Source organism: Cajanus cajan, chromosome 9, assembly GCF_000230855.2.
Source record: "Cajanus cajan strain Asha chromosome 9, NIPB_CcT2T_4, whole genome shotgun sequence".
NCBI classification, from domain to species: Eukaryota; Viridiplantae; Streptophyta; class Magnoliopsida; order Fabales; family Fabaceae; genus Cajanus; species Cajanus cajan.
The window spans coordinates 57213294-57236177 of record NC_138525.1 but is presented as its reverse complement, the minus strand read 5'-3'; the positions used below and the strand labels follow the sequence as shown (position 1 = coordinate 57236177).

Below are 22884 nucleotides of genomic sequence, written 5' to 3'. Positions count from 1 at the left end.
TCCAATCCCTAAATTAGATGATATGTTAGATGAATTACATGCGGCAATTGTGACACCCATTCTACCCCAACAAATAATATAATTAAATAAGGGAGAAATTTAACAATTCAGGTAAAACATGTTCACATGTAATCCACTTCTAATCATCCAACCAAACAAAAATAATTATAAGATGTAAGGTTTTCAACAAGAAAAGGTAAATCAATATGAAAGATAAAATCATTTTCTATTCACATTGCCCCGATGTCACATTATCATAGATAACCCGTCGCTTCAACTCTCGGTACCTTGAGTACCGACCTCATCACTTATCTCATTATCTGAAACAAAACCACAATGTACAAGAGTGAGAAAAACGGTTATTCATATGTATGACACAAGAAAAGAATCCCACCCAAACATATAATCAACCTTCATACGATTCACAATAATAACCAATCACAATAATATTATTATCTCATATATACATGTACATCAATTAATATCACCATTATCACATCATCATACAAATCATGCATCAAGCTTGTGCTCATGTCAATGCATATGTAATGCTGAGAAAAATGGTTATTCATATGTTTGACACAAGAAAAGAATCCCACCCAAACATATAATCAACTCTCATACGATTCACAATAATATTATTATCTCATATATACATGTACATCAATTAATATCACCACTATCGTATCATCATAAAAATCATGCATCAAGCTTGTGCTCATGTCAATACATATGCAATGCAACCTCTTAAGAAGCATCAACTCAGAACGTTGTGCAATAGGTGAACTTCATCGATCTCCTCAGGCTTCGTCACACATAGTCACATTGTTTACATTACTTATGAATGGTGTCACACTGCCAGTGTATACAAATTTCCCTATTAATCACCACTTATGGTCAAGGTAAATGTGTATGCAACATGCACAAATGCTCATGTCTTGTCACCTTATCCATTCATCATTTCTATCAATGCCAATGAAAAATTAAATATAAGGCCACATTCACTCACATTTGTACATCAACTCATTCAAATACTCACCATTCATACTTAATCATACAATAATCACCATTGGACACTATACCATTCACAACTATCATCAAAATTCCTCAATATATAACATATTCATAGTCTGTGTCAAGCTTCACCAGGCCACACCCGACTCTAAGCCAGAACAGAGAGTGCAAAACATTTTCACCCTCGGTGCTAAGGGAAAACAGAGAGCACCCTATCTCTCTCATGTCCGATGTTAGTGAGCCACACCCAATGTTAAGGCAATGCAGAGACTCACTTAATTTGTCATGCTCGATGTGATACATCCCACACTCGGAGTAACCTCATCTAAGTTTCACATTCATCATTATGAATGCAAGCTCGACGCCAACAACTCAAGCCCAATGCCTAACATGTTTTCCAGAATGCAGCATGAACAGAACGTCACCAAAATTCATAATCAGTCATACAATCATTCTTTTACTGATCCAATTGGTTAGAAACACTTATTTTTACCCAAAAACACATTATATAACATTGATTCATGAATTTTCATAATCACGGACGAATTCAAAAGTTTGTGATTATGCTTATGAGTGACGTGGGGGGAATTATATGATAGTTGTTACAACTTTAAGGAAAGGAAGGGAATTTTTTCATTTATGACTCATGTACTTCATGCATATATGTAGCTAGTAGTGATGTCATATCATGGAGTAACACCCATTATATAGTGAAACATAATAACTTCTTTAATTTAGCTTCCCATTGTAAAATTATAGATTGAACCCGTTTCTATGTTTGACGATGATATGTTCATTTTTGCTTGCCTTGTGGTGCTTATTTTGTAGCCGTTGTATGTTGAGCTTAACATGGTGATGTCATCAGTGAAGTGATGATCGCAACGTTTGCTGAAGAGTTGCCCTAGGGGAACTCGAGGAGAGGAATAAGTCTCCTCGTAGGGTTGGAAGTTCTGGGCGATGCAAGTGTCTCTCATTGACATTTTGGTGTTAAATTGAGTAGTGTTGCACCCATGTATGATTTGATTGTGCATGTCACTTAGCTTACCTTGAAGATGATGATCAATGTGTTTCCAATATGGAAGAGAGATCACGGCCAAATTGTGTTGGTTCCAATTTATTTGTCCCTGACTCAAAAGAATTTTATGCAATCGAGTGGTTGGGGTTTCCTTGTTATGGAGGTTCTTGCTACGTGGTTGTTCAATGTTTGATTTTGAGTGAAAACGAGAATAGTTTCACTTTGGTCCCATGGTAGGCAACAAATGTTCTTACTAAAATCCTGCAAGTGTTTCAAAGATGGAGATAACATCTTAATTGCTCTAATGTCCGCAGTGAGAATTTGTAAAGACACTCTTACATTTTTAAGTTAGAGAGAAAGTTAGGTTATGAATTAAGTTAAAGAAATCATCCTACATGATAATTATGAGATATCCTTATAATTATATATATGATTTATTGCGTGAAGACATTATTCTACATAAATAAAAATATTTTGTTAGATAATCATAACATAATAAAATATAATATTTATGAAAGATATTTATACTAAGATATTGTTATCCTCCAAGGATTAACTGCCAAAGATTTTATTGCATGACAATTTGCGAGGGGCCAACGTGAACAAGCTGGAGGCGTTCTGCTCGGCTTGATTGAGATGAGTAGCACAACAACATTTGAGAACGTATGAATTAATGCTTGCACGACCGGTTTATTTGTCATTGGCTTATTTGTCACCGACTCAAAAGAATTGTATGCGGTGGTGCCACCGGGGTTGCCGGTTGTTATGGCGGTCTGCTCCGTACACATTTTTTTGTTTGTGAACTTATGAATTAGTGCTTGCACTGGCTACAAGGGATAACTGTTGAATGGTTAGTGATGATCTCTGTTCACCTCTAAGCCCCAACCCCACCAACATGTCTACGATCCACGGGTATTGGCTTGGTGCACTTCACCTGTATTCTGTGCTACAATTTGCAAATATAATATTACAAAATATTATATCTTTTGTAAAAAACTATTATTATTTTTTGTTTAATGAGCATGACAAGGGACATGGGGTCACTGCATTATAAAAATGATGGTGTCCTTTTCCTGCTTTTGTCTTTATTTTAGTATTTTTCTTACGTCACTTTCCCCAAATTTTATATAATATAAATTCTCGGTCTTGCTGCTCCTAAAATCATCCAAGCACAAGCCCCTCTCTCTCTCTAGCTAGCATTTTGCTTCTCTTTGTTGCAGTGCTTGTCTTGCTCTGCTTTAAAAATAAAAAAAAAATAAAAAACTTTGTGGAAGTGTTTCTGTATCTCATTGAAGCTCAGATTTTTCAATACTGGAAAAATGTTTGCAGAGGCAGGACTTCTCTTCCCATATTTTCGAAATTTCACTCAAGAGTTTCAACAACTTGAGGAGTACTGCATGACCCAGAAGTCCAATGCTTCAATGGTACCCTCTCTTTTTTTTCTCTTTTTTTTCTTCTTTCTACTTACTTTAATCTTTTTCTCATGTTTGTTCAGCTTCTTCCCCTTTCTCTACTTAGTTGTTCTGCATTTGCTCCATGGGTTTTTCCTTAAGCCGAATAATTTTCAATTTTTCTTCTCTTTTCTGTGTTCTGCTCCTTCTTGCATCCTGGATGATTAATATTTTACTTTGGAGCAAATGAGGTTAAATAAAATTGAAAGGTTTGCTTCTTAGAATTATGTTCATGTTTCTGCTTAGCTTTCCAATTTGGAAAGTATCATATTTTAATATGTGTGTATATGTTTGATTATTTACATGATAGATAATATCAAGGTTGAGAAGGAAAACTAATAACCAAATATATTTGTTTTTTGTCATTTAATATGTATTTAGTTATTTATCTTTATTTTTTTTATTTTTTACTCACATAGTCATTCTCATAGCACAAGGGGAAACAGCTAGACATGGCTTTAAGTGCTGGATCTGGAAAAGTGATACAAAAGGAAAGAAAAGTTGTATAGATGGAAAGTGTCTTGGTTGTGATACTTCCGTGTTCTGTAATATTTCTGCCCTTTCTTTATTAATTTCTGGTGTGAACTCTTAGTGGGGTTTGTCTTTTTGTGCCGCACTGAGGAAGGTTGATTGAAGAGGAAAAAGTCCTTTTATTCTCTTTTTCTTTGTAGTAAGGAAAAGGACTGGTTAATGCTCAACTTAATAGCTTCTACATGGTTTTTTCTGGCACTAAAAATATAGTTGGCAAAATTGTGCACTTCTATTTCTGTTCTCCAGCAATAAACAATGAAAGTATTGATGAGTTGTTTTCATATGGTTTCGCTTGGTGTTTTGTTCATTGAAATTTGACTCAATTTTTGTGTATGAGCTTAAGATATTTTGATACTTTCTCACTTTTATCATCGAGAATTGCTTTAACCGGGTCTCCTTTATGTTGTACAAAAGTTTCAATATTTTGGTTCTATTCATATAAAAGAAAATTTTGATCCAATTATCTGACTGCTCCAGAACCACTTATAAAAGAGAAAAATATGAAAGAAAATTGAAATAAGTTTCTCCATACCTTCAAATTAGTTTTTGCATGAATTAAAAATAAGATTTTGGAGAAATTAATAGGAGAGAACTTCTACTAGTTTGTGCATAAGCTAAATTTAGCTCATGAAAAAACTTATTTTATTTTTCCTTCTTGATTTTCTCTCCTAAAAGTGCTAATGGATAAGTTTACCTAAACAGACTCTATGGATTAAATGATGCCAGTTTTGTTTCGATATTTCAGCCATCTACTCCTGGACTCTTTTAAAGTCAGCATTTTGGTGAAACATGGGCTTTGAATTTGCAATCATGAACCTAATACCAATTCAAATAATCTGACATTAGCCAGCTCTTCATTTCAATGTGAAGTTTCAGCTGAATATGTACTGGCATCTTTCATTTATGCAAAGCTTCTGCTTTGTTGTACCAATATGGCGTTTTGCCATTGTATATAGTATTTGCTTTGAAGTTAAATACAAAGCTTGACAATCCTTGTTTTGTTTAGCTTCTATCATTTGACCAATGATATATGTTATCCATATACTAAAAACTGGTTCCATCAACCAAACTGGAGAATTTCATGTTATCCATACATTGTACTTTGAACCTTTGATGCCCACGCTGATTTGGCTGAAAAAGTTTCTTTTTCACCTCAGTGCTCTCGCTCTCTTTCTCTTGTTTTGTTTTCTGTGTTTCCGATCTAAAACAGTCGACAATCAATTTCTATTGGTCTAAACCGTTTCATCGACTTATTGGACAGTGACCTTACCATTTTATTTCAAGTTAAGGAATCGTGCAAATTTACCTTGAAAATTTTGGTATCTTGTGCTAGAGCAACTTCTCAACATTTGCAAATAAACAACTGCTAATTCTCAAAATATTTGATTAGTGGATAATATATAACTAAACATTAAAGGAACTGTCGTTTTCTTTTTATGCAATTATACACGAATTATTTGCACTTTTAATTTTGGAAGACTAAATCATGTTAAGTCACACTGCATTCAGAACCAATCAAGGCTGTTATTACCTCTTTTGTTACGGATACATAATACTAATATTAACACCAGATAAGATGTTTTTACTGATGTTATTGGTGTCTATTATTATTAATTATTCAACATCTAATGTGTCTGTGTTCAAAGTTAAAAGACTGCTTTTACTGATTATGTTGTTTATCTTTCCTTGTCTTTGCAGAATGACCTTGTTCAATCTTCTTCTATAATCTCAGAATATGATTTGTTAATAGAGGGAGATCTGTTCAAAGCACCTGAACCTGTAATTGAAGAACCAGCCATGGACCTTGATCCTGTTCAAGCAGCCATTTCAATGATATCTTGTGGGGATGATGTCTCCTCACAAGGTCTAAAATCATCTGATATTGATGTACTTCAAAATGAACAGCTTCTGAGTGAGGTATTCTATGAGTGCAAAAAGGATCTCTTAGAAAAGACAGTGATAGAGTCACCAGTCTCTGATATTATGGAAATCAAGGTTCCAGCTTTGAACATCGAGGAGAATTCAATTCCTGAAAACAAACCACTTCCTGACATGACTCTACCAAAGAGTATCAGTTCGGGAAGTCTGAGTTCAATGGACTGGATGCATGGAGCTGCGATGAAGCCTGCATTCCTAGATTTCCCCGGAATAGATTTCAATGCAGTTTATGGCATGCGGAGAGCATTTAGTGAAGGAGATATAAAGGTCAAACTCAAACTGATTCATATATTCTGTGTATGCTTCAAACATATATCTTGTGATGTTTTTATCACAGTCAAGAATGAAAGCTTCGTTTTTATCAATTGATCTGCCATTAACTCATGCTTTACACAATATGACCAATAAGGAATAATGGCATGGACTAAATCTGATTGCTATCTTTTTCTATATGATCTGAGGGCTTGTTTAGATAAACTTTTACAGTACCACTTCTGGGAGAAAAAAATAAGGAAAAGTGAAATAAATTTCTCCTGAAGTTAAAACTAGCTTATGCACAAACTGATTTGTAAATTTTTTGGAGAAGTTATATGATATAACTTTTACAAATTAGTTTATGCATAAACTAAGTTTGGTTTATAGAGAAGCTTATTTCACATTTTTTTTCTTCCTAGAAGACTAGCAGTACTTCTGTAGAAGTTTATCTAAACAGGTCTTGAAAACTCCAAAAAAAAAATTTTGCCATTTACACAAGATGGGCAAATGATTGACCCTGCTTTTATGACAGACTCTCAGTAATGGCAACACAAACATTGGCCAATCTCCCCGGGAAAGGACTTTTCTTCCCAGCAACTGCACTAGTGAGGAACGTCAAGAAAAGCTCTCCAGATACAGGAATAAAAAGACAAAGAGAAATTTTGGCAGGAAAATTAAGGTAACTAACTAGGTTTTCTATCCTAGTATGCTACTATTCAAATTGAGAGTTTCACAACAGAACAGCCTTAAAAATCCTATGTAACACACACATCTGCTAAAAATATGTTCACTTGCCGAGAAATATTTTTAATTTAACTTAATTTTTGTTGAAGACCTCACATTGACTAATGTATATAAATGAAGAATAATCTTCTTCTTATAAACTGATTTTGTAAGATTGAGATAAGTTTGAAACCACTTCTTTAAGAACTTTTTACTATACATAATTTTAATGATTCTATTTTCAGTCTTTCAAATAATAATGTGCTTTTTTTTTTCTTCAGTATGCTTGCAGGAAGGCACTAGCAGATAGCCAACCAAGAATCCGTGGAAGATTTGCAAAGACTGAAGAATTAGATGTCAAGAGGCAATGACTGGTAACTAACTCAGGTGGGTGTATCTGGTCAAGATGTTTGGAAGAGCTATGCGCGTGAAAACTATAGACTTGGTGGAGTTCTATAGCTTGAACAAGTTTTGCTGAAAGGAATAAATAAGGCAGAAAACTAAAACTCCTTAGTTTGCCTCTTATCTGCTGTAGACTGTAGTGGCCTTCTTTGTAGAATGAATGACCTTCCCCGTATGTAAATAAGGTTTGATGAATAAAAGAAGGGAAGAGTAGTTAAGTTGTATCATGTTCATATTATATATACACACACATATATATATATATAATGTTTATTTCGTTATTTACATTTTTCTTTTGGTATCTTCTCATTTTTCTTTACTAGAGTGGATTATCAACGGGTTAAGTACCGAATAAAATTATCAATTAAATTTAAAAAATTAAAATATAGTTAATTTTTTAATTAGTTTAAATAGTTCAATTACAATTTACTTGTAAAAAATCTAATTTGGTTCGATAATGAAAAAGTTCAATCAAATATTATTTAGGTGAGACGACAATGAAAAAAATATAATTAAATGAAAATTATTATAACAGTGAATTAGGAAAATATACAAATTGTAATAAAATGTGTATTTATTGTAGTTCAAATATTAATATATTTTCATGTAAAAAATATTTTTTGACATATAATATTTATCTATAATAATAAATAGATATTAATGTAGAAAAGAAAATTTTCAATTATTTATCTAGACAAAATAAATCTTTCAATAAAATAGTTAGGAAAAACAAGATAATAAATAAAAAGAACAATTTGGCTGAAGATATTTAACCAAAGTTTAAATATATTATTGTTTGAAGAATGATGATATATATAATATCAAAAAAGAACGATGACATATAGACTTTATATATATATATATATATATATATATATATATATATATATATATATATATATATATATATATTTTTTTTTTTTTCATTAATACCTATTATTTATTTTTATCTCTCTTATCACATTAATTTGTATATGGTGCGGTTATTTATTTTTAGTTTAATAATTCATTTGTTTTCATCATAATCAGGTATTTATTCAATTTTAAGTATAAAAAAATATATATTTATAGCTTATTAATTAATATAATTAATATTAAAAAATATCATATACTTCTTAAATTTAATTTCTAAAATAGTACTTATCCATAACTAAAAGCCTTGAAAATAACAAAGTAAAAGAAGTATGAGATAAATAAATATAATTTTTACTTAATAAATATTTAAGTATAATTACCACTTATGATAGTATTATTAACACTAATTTGTGTCCACTAATTTATAATTAAGTTAATTTTTACACATTATGTATTTACAATGTTTATAAATTATATAATTATTAAATTATTATATCTTAAAAAATTAACATTAATGTCAAATCAAACATATATTCACTCTGTTAACACTGCATCCTTAAATGATGATTTAACTGAAGAAGTGTACATGAAACTTCCTTAAAGTCTCCAACTATCCCAACCAAACTTAGTTTGTAAAGTTAAAAAATCCTTGGATGGACTAAAGCAAGCAAGTTGATAATGAAATGCTAAGTTGACACACTTTGTTGGAATATGGTTTCAATTAGTCAAAGGCAAACTATTCCCTTTTCACTAAGAGAACTGTGTTTGGATTCACTGTAATTCTTGTATATGTAGACAATTTAGTTGTTGGGAATGATCTGAATGAGATTCCACAATTAAAAGGCCTTTTATACACCAAATTCAGCATCAGAGACTCGGGAGACTTGAAATATTTTCTTGGCATTAAGGTAGATCGGGCTTAATTTGGGATTCATATCTGCCAACGCAAATACTGATTAAACTTGCTCCAAGATACTAACTTGCTTGCTTCCAAACAGTGTTTTACCCCATGGGATCCTACATCCAAAATTGAGCAAGACCTCAAGCACACCACTCCCTAATGCTTCCTCATATAGGAGATTAATTGGTCGACTCCAGTACTTGACACACTCGCCTAGACATCAACTATGCAATCAACAAATTAAGCCAGCATTTAGATGCTCCTATTGACTTACATTAACAGATAGCTCATCGCGTACTTGCATACATCAAATCCTCACCTGCGTCGGGTTTATTCTTTCCTAAGGTTTCTAACTTGACTCTAAAAGAATTTATTGGGGTGCTTGCATAGAGACACAGATTTATATTAACTTTTGTTTTTATATTGGTAATGCTCTTGTTTCTTGGAAGAGCAAGAAGCAAATTATGGTGTTACGATCATTTACTAAAGCAGAATATAGAGTTCTAACTCAAGGAGCCTAGCGAACACAATAATTTTTAGTATAACACTCCAAGTTTCCTAAAATTATTAAAAGTATATTTTAATTAATTAAAGAGTTTAAAAAAATATTTTAAAGATTTTTAATAATTATTAGTATTTTAATTAAATAATAAATATTTGTAAAATTTGTTTTATATAATATTTATTAAAAAAATATATATTTTTATGATATTTTGTTATAATAAGTATTTGAAGAAAAATATGTGTATTTTTATGTGTTTTTATGGATATGGATATATATTATAAGGTTTTATAATTAAGTGTTTTATTTATTGATTGATTTATTAAAGGGGAAGAGAATTTGTAATTATGGTCAAATATTTTAATTAAAGGATTAGAGAGGAGTTAAATTTTTAAAAAAGGGAAGTTTCTTATCAGACTTTTTTTAAGCTTTCTTTTCACATACATTTTTACACTTCAGAGCTCAAAGAACTAGAGAACAAAGGAAATCACCCTAGATTTATAAGATTGTCTTCTTCTGCTCATCAAGATAAGGGAGAGTCAGTAGTCTCACTCTGAACGTGGGATGATATAATAAAGTTGTATTAAGTTTTAATTGTGACTTTTATTGATTGGATTGAGGTTTTAGAGTTTAGTGTTCTTAATGTACAATTTTCACACATCATACAAGTCTTTCTAAAATTGATATCAAATCAGGCATCAAATGGGTCGCATTGGGCACCATTTGACATTGTTCCTACAAGTTTTAGCGTTAGGTGTGTCCTTAGTCACATCGGGCGTAGGTACTCTCAAGAAGGTGTTGTCCTTTCTGCATTGAGCACAATAGATGGCATGCCAAGCATGGTACTATTAGAATCATGTTTTGTGATCTTCATATGAATTGTAGCCTTGGATGTTATATTTCAAATTCCATTGGAATAACCTGAAAATGAGGTCTATAACTCAAGTTATGATCAAATTAGTGAGTGAAGATCAGACTGTCAGATTTAAGTTGAAATATTGTGATTTTGTATTTTTTTAAAATAGTAGATGACATAATTAGCTCTTGAGGTCAACATAGAAGTTGGAGATAATTATCTTAGCTTTCTAAGAAAATTAAAATCAACTTTATAGCATATATATAGCTTTATATAAAGTGTTTTGACCACTAAATATCTTAGAATATTAAGTTATGGAAATGTAGTTTGTGAATGGTGATGATGAATAACTTTACCCCTTAAGTGTTTGATCTTACGAATGGTTTGAGGTACCTATATCAATGTCTAGGAAAGATAAATCATGGGAGAAATTAATTGTTAATAATTTATGATGTAATTTGATTGTTAATGACTTGATGTGTTTTGATGATAGCAATGTTGATGGATTTAACGCGAGATATTGATAAGGTTGCTAAGCTAGTTAAGCTGTCAATTTAAATGCTTAGTGACATTGATCTCTTAGTTATTATGATCAAGGTGTAAATATATGATTAGAAAATCTCACAATGATTCTATCTTGAAGTGTATCAAATGATGTGTAATTGTTGTGTTTAAATCACAACCATGTGTAATCATTGTACTAATTAATATTGATAACTAGTTGTGGTATGTGAGTATGCTATTAATATGATTGTGCGCTATGTATGAGTCATAGTGATGTGATCTCTTATGTCATTGGTTGCTAATATTTAATTGATATAGTTGAAATGTTAATAGCTATATTGAGAATAGTTGATGATTATATGATATGAGATTAGTTGATAGTGAAATGATGGATAATGTGATATGATAAGACTTGTGATATGTGAATTAATGAGATCATGTGAATTTTTATGCATAGTCTTTTGACATGCATTATATGCATAAAAGTATTTTTAAGGGTACGATATGGAATACGTCGCTAAAGAAGGCTCCTTTGTATAAAAGCTTGAGGTTCATTCCTTGGGGATAAGTTGGTTTGGAAGTCTTAGTCTCATCCTTTGTGTGCATGAGATGTATCTTGCATGATCATGCACAAGTGTGATGTATGATGTTTTTACTAACGTCATATACATGATAATATGTAGTTCGTGTCCATTGCTATGCATCTTAATGTTGTGTTATTTAATTATGTCATGAAAGAGTAAAATAAGTTATTTTACCAATATGTAAATGTTTTGTATATATGAATATCTTGTTTGTATTTGGTTGTTTGGCTACATCTTACGTTGTAAGTTAGTGTGAGATTTTTCTCACTCTTGTTGTTTGTGTTTGTCTTTATTGTATGTTGTTACAAGTAATTTACATCATGAGATTGATGATGTTAGCGATGAGACCTAATCCTTATAGTTGGGTATATGCTTTGATAGGGTGTTACATCAGGATTTAGCTAAAATTTATTTATCTTTAAGTTATGTTTTAGGAGAATTGTTATTTTAATGTATTAGATTTCATTTGGTTTCATTTTGTTAAATGTGGCACTCTTTATGTTGAATATTTGGAATTAATTTTGATGGAGTTTTCTATTCATTTTTATTTATTTGTGTATTATAGTATGTGTGGGTGTCACAATTATATCTTCTAGAAGATCTTTATATTAAACATAATAAACACATCACATTATGTTGTGACAATCAATATACATTTCATATAACAAATAATCATATTTTTCATTAGTATACTAAAGACATAGAACTTGATTGTCATTTAGTTCATGACAAATTGCTTGCAGGTACTATACATTTGTTACCACTGTCTTCCCAAGATTAAGTGACTCATCTCCTCACAAAACCTTTACATGTTAGTCATTTCAGTCACCTTCATGCCAAGTTTGGAATGCTTTTGGAATTCTTAATGTCCATTCCAAGTTGAAGGGGTGGGAATTGAATGAAGTTTTTTCATTTTCTTTTATATCTTTCATTTTTTAATTGAATTTTTAGATTGACTTATTGTTTTGTATAGTTGATGCCTTTAGTCCAACTTATTGGTCATATTAAAGGGTGGGTATTCAACTCTTTTTTTCATGCTCGAGATGTCTATTTCTCGGCATGAGGGTATATTAAAGATCACACATCGATTAAAGATAAGATCATAATAGTACATATAAATGGGAAACAATCTTTATCTTATAAATTAATTTTGTAAAGTCAATTTAGGCTCCAAAATGCATTTTCTTAACATCTTGCTCCCTATTACCTTTCTATCTCTTTATTTTAAAAAATAAAAAATAATTTATATATAGATATCACTTTTTAACTAATTTTAATCTATTTTTTTAAGAATATCTTAAATAGTAATTAAGATGTGACATTTATTTTTTTATTTTATCACTATTATCTTTTTACTTTCTTTTTTACTATCTTACATGAACATATTTTTGAATTAAAAATTAATTTTACTTTCACTGTTTATATAAATCTAAAAATAATTTATGTTATTGTTATTAGTGTAAAAAAAGAACAATGTACTCTTATGTATTTTAAAATAAATAAGATTAAAATTAATAATGAAATTAATTAAAATTTAATAATAGTTGGTAGTTAATAATTAAAAAGTTTGAATGGTTTTTAAATAGTTATAAATAGTAAAATATAATATTATATAGAAGTTATAAAGATAAAATTGTCCATAACTTCTGTACACAAAAATAGGTATTATCTTTATTATTATTCTTATTACTATATTAGTATAAATTCTTTTAAAATTATTATCTAGTTTTATTTTATTTTTTAATAAATATATAGTGATAAAATGTCCTTTTTTTCAAATAATAATAATAATAACTTAACAATTATTTTTACCAAAATTTGAAGGTGCTTCGATAAAAAAGGGGATGTTCTTCATACTCTAATTGTTAACGGTGAGAAAGCGCACATGTAAAGACACTTTGATGATTAAGTTAGAGAGTAGTTTAGATAAGTGTAAAATTAAAGTTAGAATAATATTTGATGCTCCATATATAAGTGATTGATTTTATTTCTAGGCTTAGAGATAATGTTACATAATTTTTAGAAGATATTCTTCTTAATAATCAGAAATATTGTTTTTGATGAGTGAAAATATTGTTCTTGGTAATGAGATCCCAAATTCTAAGAGACATGTGGCATAGAGATACTCCTATAGCCATTTTGAATGAACTGCCTAGGATTTTGCCTTATAGCACTCATAGGTTGGCGGTCCAATATGGGTAAGGTTGTGCCTAGCTCAACTCATCCAAACTAGGCATGAAGTCAACTCGGCTTGACCAAGCTGGACAGTAAATAAGCCCCATGAGCTCTAAGCTCTTTAAAGCAAAGGAGTTACAAGTGAAGTCGTCTTTTTACACTAGAGATGTTAAGTTTTGCTGGTAAGGGCAAGGTTTAGAGGTTAGGTCATATTTTAGCTAGCTCTATGGTGGATTCATTATGGAAGGCTAGCCAATATAGTTTAGACTTCTACCAGGCCAACACTTTTATCAATTTTGAGAGGTATTTGTTGAAATTTATTGGTCTCATGGAAGATTTGGATTTTGCTGAGGTGATGTTGACTCACTCGTTCACAATTGTGATAGTTAACACATGAGAGCTTGGAAGCTCAAAATCATGCAAGAGCTCAAAAACACATAATTTTCAATTCGTGAGAGCTTAAAAGCTCATAATCAAGCAAGATTCAAAAGCTCGTAATCTTCCAGAAGTGAGAGCTTGGAAGCTTTGAAACGTGCAAGAGATCAGAAGCTTGTAATCTTCAATACATAAGAGCTTAAAAGCTAACAATTCTTCCAAAGCTTAGAAGCTCCTAATCTTCAAAGATTCAAGAGCTTGGAAGCTCAGAATCATGCAAGAGCTTGAAAGCCCATAATAGTTATTACACGAGAGCTTAAAAGCTTATAATTGCATAAGAGCTTAGAAGCTTGTAATCTTTAAGGATGTAAGAGCTTGGAAACTCAAAATCGCTCAAGAGATTAGAAGCTCATAATCATTAAGATGCGAGAGCTTAGAAGCTCAAAATTGTACAAGAATTCAGAAGCTCATAATCGTTAAGATGCAAGAGCTCAAAAGCTCAAAATTGACAAGAGCTCAAAAGCTCGTTATCTTAAAAGATGCGAGAGTTTGGATGGTTAGAAACACGAAAGAGCTTGGAAACTCATAATATTCAAGGCACAACAGCTTGGAAACTTAGAATCGCACAAGAGCTGGAAAGCTCATAATATTCAAGTTGTGAGAGCTTGGAAGCTTAGAATCGCACAAGACCTTGGAAGATTGTAATGTTCATATTGTGAGAGCTTGGAAGCTCGTAATCTTCAAAGACATGAGAGCTCAGAAACTCAGAATCATGAAGAGCTTGAAAGTTTGTAATCTTAAAGACACAAGAGCTCAAAAGCTTAAAATCACGCTAGAACTTGAAAACTTGTAATCTTCAAAGACACAAGAGCTTGGAAGCTCAAAATCATGCAAGAGTTCACAAGCTTGTAATCATTTAAATGTGAAAGCTCGTAAGCTCGAAATCACACAAGAGTTTAGAAGCTCATAATCTTCAAAGATGCAAGAGCTTGGAAGCTTAGAATCACTTAAGAGCTTATAGACTCGTAATATTCAAGTCACAAAAGCACAAAAGCTTATAATCGCACAAAAGCTCAAAAACTTGTAATCTTCAAAGTTGCGAGAGCTCAAAAGCTTTGTATCGCACAAGATCTAAGAAGCTTATAATCTTCAAGATGTGAGAGCATGGAAGCTTAGAGTTGTGCAAGTGCTCGAAAGCTCATAATCTTCAAGTCATGAGAGCTTGGGAGCTTGTAATCTTCAAAGACACAAGAGCTTGGAAGCTCAGAATAGTGCAAGAGCTTGAAAGCTCGTAATCATTAAGACGCGAGAGCTTGAAAAATCATAATCACACAAGTGCTCAAAAGCTCATAATCTTCAAAGACGTGAGTGCATGGAAGCTCAAAATCACTCAAAATATCATAAGCTTGTAATGTTTGATTCACAAGAGCTTGAAAGTTCAGAATCGCACGAAACTCATAATTTTCAAAGACATGAGAACTTAGAAGCTCAAAATTGCACAAGAGCTCAAAATCTCGTAATCTTTAAGATGCGAGTGCTTAGAAGCTCAAATTCACACAAGGGCTAAAAAGCTCATAATCTTTAAAGATGCAAGAACTTGAAAGCACACAATTATGCAAGAGCTCATAATCTTCAAGACACAAGAGCTTGGAAGCTCATAATCTTTAATGATACGAGAACACGAAAGTTCAAAATCATTCTAGAGCTCGAAAGGTCATAATCTTTAAAGACACGAGAGCTTAGAAGTTCAAAAGCATGCAATTACTTTGAAGCTCGGTAAACACAAAAGCTTGTGACCTGATGGCAAGCTTGAAAACTTATGACTTTATGGCAAGTTCAGAAGCTTGACCTTGTTTCTGTAGGCACTAATGTATTTTTTTCTTTTTTGCAATTTTCTTTGAAAACATAATAACAATGCTTTATATATATATATATATATATATATATATATATATATATATATATATATATATATATATATATATATATATATAAATGAATTAGCAAGCAAATTTTGCATAACAAAAAAAAACTTAAAGGATAAATAATATCCCTTTAGTAAAAAATTAAAGGTGATAAGTGACCTTTGCATTTGGGTGGCTAATATGCTGATATTGTATGTAGAGACTTTTAGCTATGAAGTAATTGGTTTGATCTAGAGGACTTGCCCTTAGTATTGGTGGAAGATCAAATCTTGCATTGATTGGTCTCGTGCTTCTCCATCATGACGATGCTGGTGGTGCATTTTCTTAGCTTGTTTATGTCAATGAGCTTGTCATGATACAAGTCATCAAAGAAGGGTCTCGCCTTCAGTGTGTTCAACATGGTGCTAAGGGCAACCTAGGGATAAAGATCATGTATCTTGTTAGTTATGGCTAAGAATCTATACATGAAGGCTCCAAGTGTCTTGTTGTCATCCTGTCTGAGGTTTAATAGCGCTAGGGTTGATGTTTCGTGAGGTATGGAAATTCAACGGTAGATGGCACAACATGTAACATTGTTGTTTTGTGTTGTTTATTTTTAATTATGCCATTTAATTGTTTTAAGTTGTATATGTTGTTGTTTGATAATTCTAGAGTCAAATGAATTTTAGGGTTAAGTTGGTCTCTTGGTTAGTTGGACTAGAGACAAGTTAGTCTAGCTTAAGAAAGGTATACAAGATTTTCCTTAGATGTGAACCTCATAAGTTCATGTTCTTAGAAAAACTAGTGAGATGGTAGTGAGAGAGAGAGAGACTTTGGAAAATATAAGAACTTTCTTCTCCTTCTACTCTTACTAATCACTCTTTACCCTTTCTTTAATTAGTCCATGGTAGTTGATTAGTAGACTTAAAGCTTGGAGGTCAGGAGTTAGAGTTGTGTGTCATTCGAGCTTCTCGCTTTTCCTCCTTCTCCGATGTGCTTGAAATAAAGGTAAGAGAAGTTTGTGTTTGATCTTTCATGTTGTATATGTTAATATTCCTCTATTGATTCATGCCTTTGGTAAACATTTAAGTTGGAATTGGAGGCAGAACTTTGAGTTCTTCATTTTGGAGGTTTCTTGGTGAGGAGTGAAGGAATTGATGATTCTTGTTGTAAATTGTTGTTGCATGTCACTTTCTTTCCATTTATGAATTGAATGTTGTTATAGTATGTTTTTCGTGAGTGGATGAATTATTGTGACACCCTCTACTCCAATATTAATACACAATAAATGTAAACTATAATTTTATGAGTAAATAAAATCTTTCATAGTTGATAACATCTTTCATGGATAAAACAAGTGTCTCAAATATCATAAGGTAGAAGATTCTCATTCACAACTCATAAACCATAACTCCAATGTAGAAATTACAAAAGAAAAGAAACTCATATTTCCAAAACAGTTTAGTGGAACCAACATCTTAGGCTAGTCCTAACTACGCCCCGATGTTACATATCCTATCAGAGCACGCCCAACCGAAGCCTAAACTTCATCACCAACATCTTCATGTTGATGATCACCTGATCACCTATAACACAATTTAAACACATACAAAGAACAACAAAGGAGTGATAAACATTTCACTTGATTTCAGGTGTAAAAATAACAGTTAGGCAACACACACAAATCATAACAAGCACAGCCATAGGTACACATTAATCAGGTACAAATTCAAATTATACATACAATAGTAACACATGCACAGTTATTCATCATGCAATGATGTCATGAACTCGACTCATAAATGCATGCATGTGGCTCTAGTCACTTGTCTCATAATCACATATCACGTGGTATGCTGCCGAAGCAACATACCTGGAGTAGTCTAGGAGTACATGCCAGCTCAACCGTGCACTCTCAACTAGAAAGATGTACTGTTAGGGTCTCATCGGGATAGCGAAGCCGTGCAAGATACGTCCCATGCACATAAACGGGAAGAACTAGGCCTTCTAAACCGCATTATCCCTTAGGACTCCTCGAAGATGTTTCACACTTGGAGAGCCTTCCCTAATGATGTACTTCATATCGTACCCCGTCACATAAATGCATATGATGCATGTCATACATTCACAAATTTAACTCATGGACTCATCACTTTACTTGTCATGGAATTTCATGTCTTATCTCATTTCATCACGTTTCACATTTTCATAGTCATAGTGTTCACAATAGCACGTCATTCACATCATGTCTCATGTCATTTGTTCACATTTCACATAATCATACTCATAATTGTTCCTCATAGGGTTTCGCACAAGAACTCACAGAGCACTCTAATTCATATCAAAACTTATCTAATTTTGCAATCAAACACATATTTACACTCAACATCGCACAAGGAACGCAAAGAACATTCAGAAAGCAAAATAGAAAACATTCATATTTTGCCTATTCCTAGAAGCATGCATCAGGCAAGGGATTGGGAGCCAATCCTGCTACCTAATAATTATTCTCACACCCCCGAGCAAGGTTTCTCAATCCCCCTTACTTGGATAAGCAGAATATGAAGCTAGAGCAGAATCTGGTTGATCTCCTTCTCTTGGTTCTTCTTGGTCTTCAGAGAGTGTGTCTAGGAGCAGTGCTTGAGTATGTTATTTATAAACGCCAGAAGTGGTTTGAACGACCCATTTCGGATCCAGAACGGTCCGTTCTAGATTCATTCATCATGTGTAAAATTCACATCTAAAACGGTCCGTTCTTAAACCAGAACGGCCCTTATGGAGTTGAGTTTTAACTCATAACGGCCATGTTTGGAATGACCCGTTCCCAAAGTGGAACGATCCAGTTTTGAGTTTGAATTTTATCATAAAAGCCCGTGTTGGAACGACCCGTTCCAATCTAGGGTTTATAGGCCTTTTTAATAGTTTGGAACGATCCGTTCTAGGCTACTAAATCACCCTTATTGGGCTTTGAGCCTTCATATAATTAGTGAAAATTGGGGTGTTACAATTCTTCCCCCCTTTTTGAAATTTTGTCCTTAAAATTTACCTGAAAATAGAAATGGGTAAGCTCCTTGCATCTCGCTTTCTAATTCGTAAGTCGTAATCTCTCTAGTTCCCTTTTGGAAACTATACTAGTAGAAAAACCCATATAACCTCACTACCTTACTGATGTACAACTCTATCAATCTTTCTAAGGAATATCTATTATCAATAAGGGTAAGACAAACAAACTTGGTGAGTCTATCCACTATAACCCAAAAAGAATCAAATTTCTTAAGAATCTTTAGGCAAACCTACAACCAAGGTCTATCTACACCCCATCTCACTTACACAATGGGATGTTTGAAGGCTGTAAAAATCCTAAAGACTTCTAGTGTTCTACCTTATGTTAGAAAAGAATGGCACAATCCAAGAGGGGGGGGTGAATTGGATTCTATGACCCTTTAAAAATTTTCAGAGTATTTAGGATCTTTATTTCACTTAAACTTTTCTAAGACTGAATTTTCAAATGAAGCTCCTTTAAAGACTTGTTATGAAAGTATGAGTGCAATATGCTTTCTTGATTACAAAACAATGAGGTTCAAATGCAACGCTTTAATTCAGATTAAACCATCAATATTCACACACACATGTTAATCAAGAATTATCTTCTTTAATGTTCAACCAAGAAATTACTCAAAGTAAAAGATAAGGTAGAAGAAGATTGCACAAGTCTTTTATACTGGTTCAGCCACTCCACACGTGACCTACATCCAGTCCTCAATCAACACCTGATCAAGATTTGTTCCACTATCTCAAGGAAGAAGGTTTACAAGCACACACACATGCATATACTTCAACACTAAAGATAACCACTTTCTTGACCCCAAGAAAGCACCCCTTGTAGAAACCCACTACAAGAAACCTTACCACTTGAGAAAGTTTTCTCAAGATTTTACAAAGATTCACAAAGAATAAAGGAACGAATTCACCTGGAATTCAGAAGCAAATCTTAATCCTCCCCTTTCAAGAATATGATGATGATGATCTTCTAACAAAGTTTTTCACAAACGTTTTCACTCTTGGATTTCACAAAGAAAACTCTCCAAGATGGTCACAAAGACTCCACAAAATGCTTTTCTCAGTTTGATTATCAGTTCTCACTCATTGTCTGAAGTTTCTAAAAGTTCAAGTTATTTATAAAAGTCTCAGACACAGATAATCGATTATTTTAAAGAATAATCGATTATTTTGTTCTTCAGGTTTTCTAGAAACCAACCAAGAACAATATAATTGATTATTTTGCTGAATAATCGATTATTCCAGAGAGTCATTTCTAGGATAATCGATTATTTTGGCAAATAATCGATTATTGCAGCAAGGCATCCCATTTTGTCTGTTGCTGGAATAATCGATTATATTTAACAATAATCGATTATTTTGAGTTGGTTCTCAAAACTTTGTTTTAAGTCTCAAAATAACTTTTTCAATCTTTTAACTCATCATCATATACTCTCTACTCAGCTTAGATATAGATTTGCTCATGCACACAACATACACAACATAAAAACTTATGCAAACCAATTTGTTTTCTAAACTCTATTACATAGCTCTATTACATAATATTTTCTTGACTTTGTCTGACTTTGTTTTTGTGCTTCCAAGTTGTTTGTTGTTGACTTATATCTTGTGATCATCAAAACTCTTTTAAGCTTCAAGCTTCTCTAAGCTCAACACCTTAGACTTTTGGCATACTACACACGAGTATACAAATTCCTCTATTCCTCTCTTCACCTTAGGTCACCAGAATATTTCCCTAAGGTCGTGATACATCTTAGTAGCTCCTAAATGAATGCTAAGAGTACTCTTATGTCCTTCCTCTAAGATCATCTTCCTTAATTCGGGATTACTAGGCACATAGATTCGAGTAAAGTACAAGGCCAAGGACTTAGTTTCTAAGTGAGTATTAGAGGGATGTAGTACTTGGAAGGTAATTGATAAACTAATCTCATAAGGGCTTAGTGTTGTAGACTAATATTATGGTAGGTTTATACCTAAATTATTCTACCCTGATAGTAGTATTATACTTCCTACTTTAAGTGACAAAACCTATGAAATCAATCTAGTTGATGCTAGTCATTGTTTCTAAATTTATACTGGCTGTTATTTATGGTTTTATACCAACTATTGTGATTCAGTAAGGTCAATCCACGTAAATTATTCATCTCAGTCGTAGGAGATCTCAATAAGTTGATATGTGTGATGACACATTAGTTATATATATATGTGTGTGTGTGTGTGTATGTGTATTGTTATGTTGAATATGTTGAAGCTAATCACATTGCGTAAGTTGTTTAAAGTTTTCTTTAAGTTGTGTAAGTTGTATGAGTAGTACAAGTGATAAGTTGAAGTTGCATGTTGAAGTTGATTTTGTTGTTCATGTTGACATTGATGTTGTGTAAGTTGATTCTTTTCACAAGCTTACCTTGTGTTTCCTCGTGATTGGAACTGTGATGATCATACTTGATATAGGAGAATAATAGGATTAGCGAGATTGACTTGTGTAGTTAGTGGTGAGTCACATTGGTGGTAGCTTGGTTTTGTTGAGGCTACTTCGATGTAGTCAGGTTATATAGACGTTTGATTAATGGTTCAAGGTTTATATATGTTGTATATATAGTATTTTACTCTTTATGTATGTAGTATATATGTAAAGGATCAATTATATTTCTTTATTCTCCTTACATATAACTATGTTCATGAGACTATATATTGGTTGCATGAGAACCCTAGGCTAGATTTATGTTGTATGTTTTTTGTTGCGTAGAGATGATTTGTAGATAGTGAATGACATGCTAGGTCATTACACAACAAATAACGCTGTGGGTGTGGTAGATAGTGCGGTAAGCACATCACATGGCACTGTAAGCACGACGAATGGTGTTGAGGAGGTAGTACTGGGATTGGAATGGGGTTCCTGGTTGTCATGGAGGCTACTACTATGTTGTTGTTTATCGTTTGATTCCAGGTGAAAACCTTGTGGCCAGAGGATAATTTAATTTCAACCCTATAATGATGCCAAATGTTCTTATCAGAATTTGTAAGTACTCCAATAAGAGAGTGAGTGTTCTTCCTACTTCGATTGTTGACGATAGGGAAAACACTTGCAAAAATACTCTAATACTCAAGTTACAAGAAAGTTTATGAATTAAGGTTATAATGATATTTAATGTCTTATATATAAGTAATTGATCTTATATCTAAATTTAGAGATAATATTATATGATTTTATGAGATATTTAAATAAATATATTATTTTTGATAAACAAAAATTTTATTCTTAATAATATGATCCTAAATTTTGAAAGATATGTGATGCATAGATAATCTCATAATTGTTATAAATGAACCACTTAGAGTTTTGCCATGTGATACTAAGGGATCTAATATGAGCTGGCTTGTCCTAACTTGACTTGTTGGAAATGGAGATGAAGTTAGCTCGCCTTAATAGAAGAGAGTACAAACAATAATCGACTTATCTTTCATTTTTCTTTTACTCATCGTTAACTAACAGCTTTCTTCGTTGATGCTATGTGAGTTGAGTTTCGGAACTGATAACCCACGTACGGATATTGGTCTTTTTCGGCATATAAATATATCCATTTAACAAAAAAATTGAAACAAAAGGTATATATTCTTTTACATGCTTACTTTCATTTCTATTTAGTTCAGAAAACGAAGTTACAGGGGTACATGTACATCAACGAGGGTACATCCATGCTTCGGATTAGTCCTACCGCAAGATTTAACCTAACAAACTTCCATGGCTTCACTGTAACCCTGCAAATATATATTTTACAGTTCAAATATATATTTTACAAAAACGACTTATTACAAAATAAAAAATGAAATCAGTTCTT

General features: G+C 32.4%; 1 protein-coding gene across 1 annotated transcript; it reads left to right on the top strand.

Moving 5' to 3' along the window:
* Positions 1–3177: 3177 nt before the first annotated feature.
* On the top strand, positions 3178–7614 carry LOC109818663 (uncharacterized). The gene is made up of 4 exons (XM_020384196.3): positions 3178–3453; positions 5710–6216; positions 6737–6883; positions 7209–7614. Exons 1-4 carry the CDS (start codon positions 3349–3351, stop codon positions 7296–7298), a joined length of 849 nt encoding a protein of 282 aa, XP_020239785.1. The 5' UTR covers positions 3178–3348; the 3' UTR covers positions 7299–7614.
* The last annotated feature ends 15270 nt before the right edge of the window (positions 7615–22884 follow it).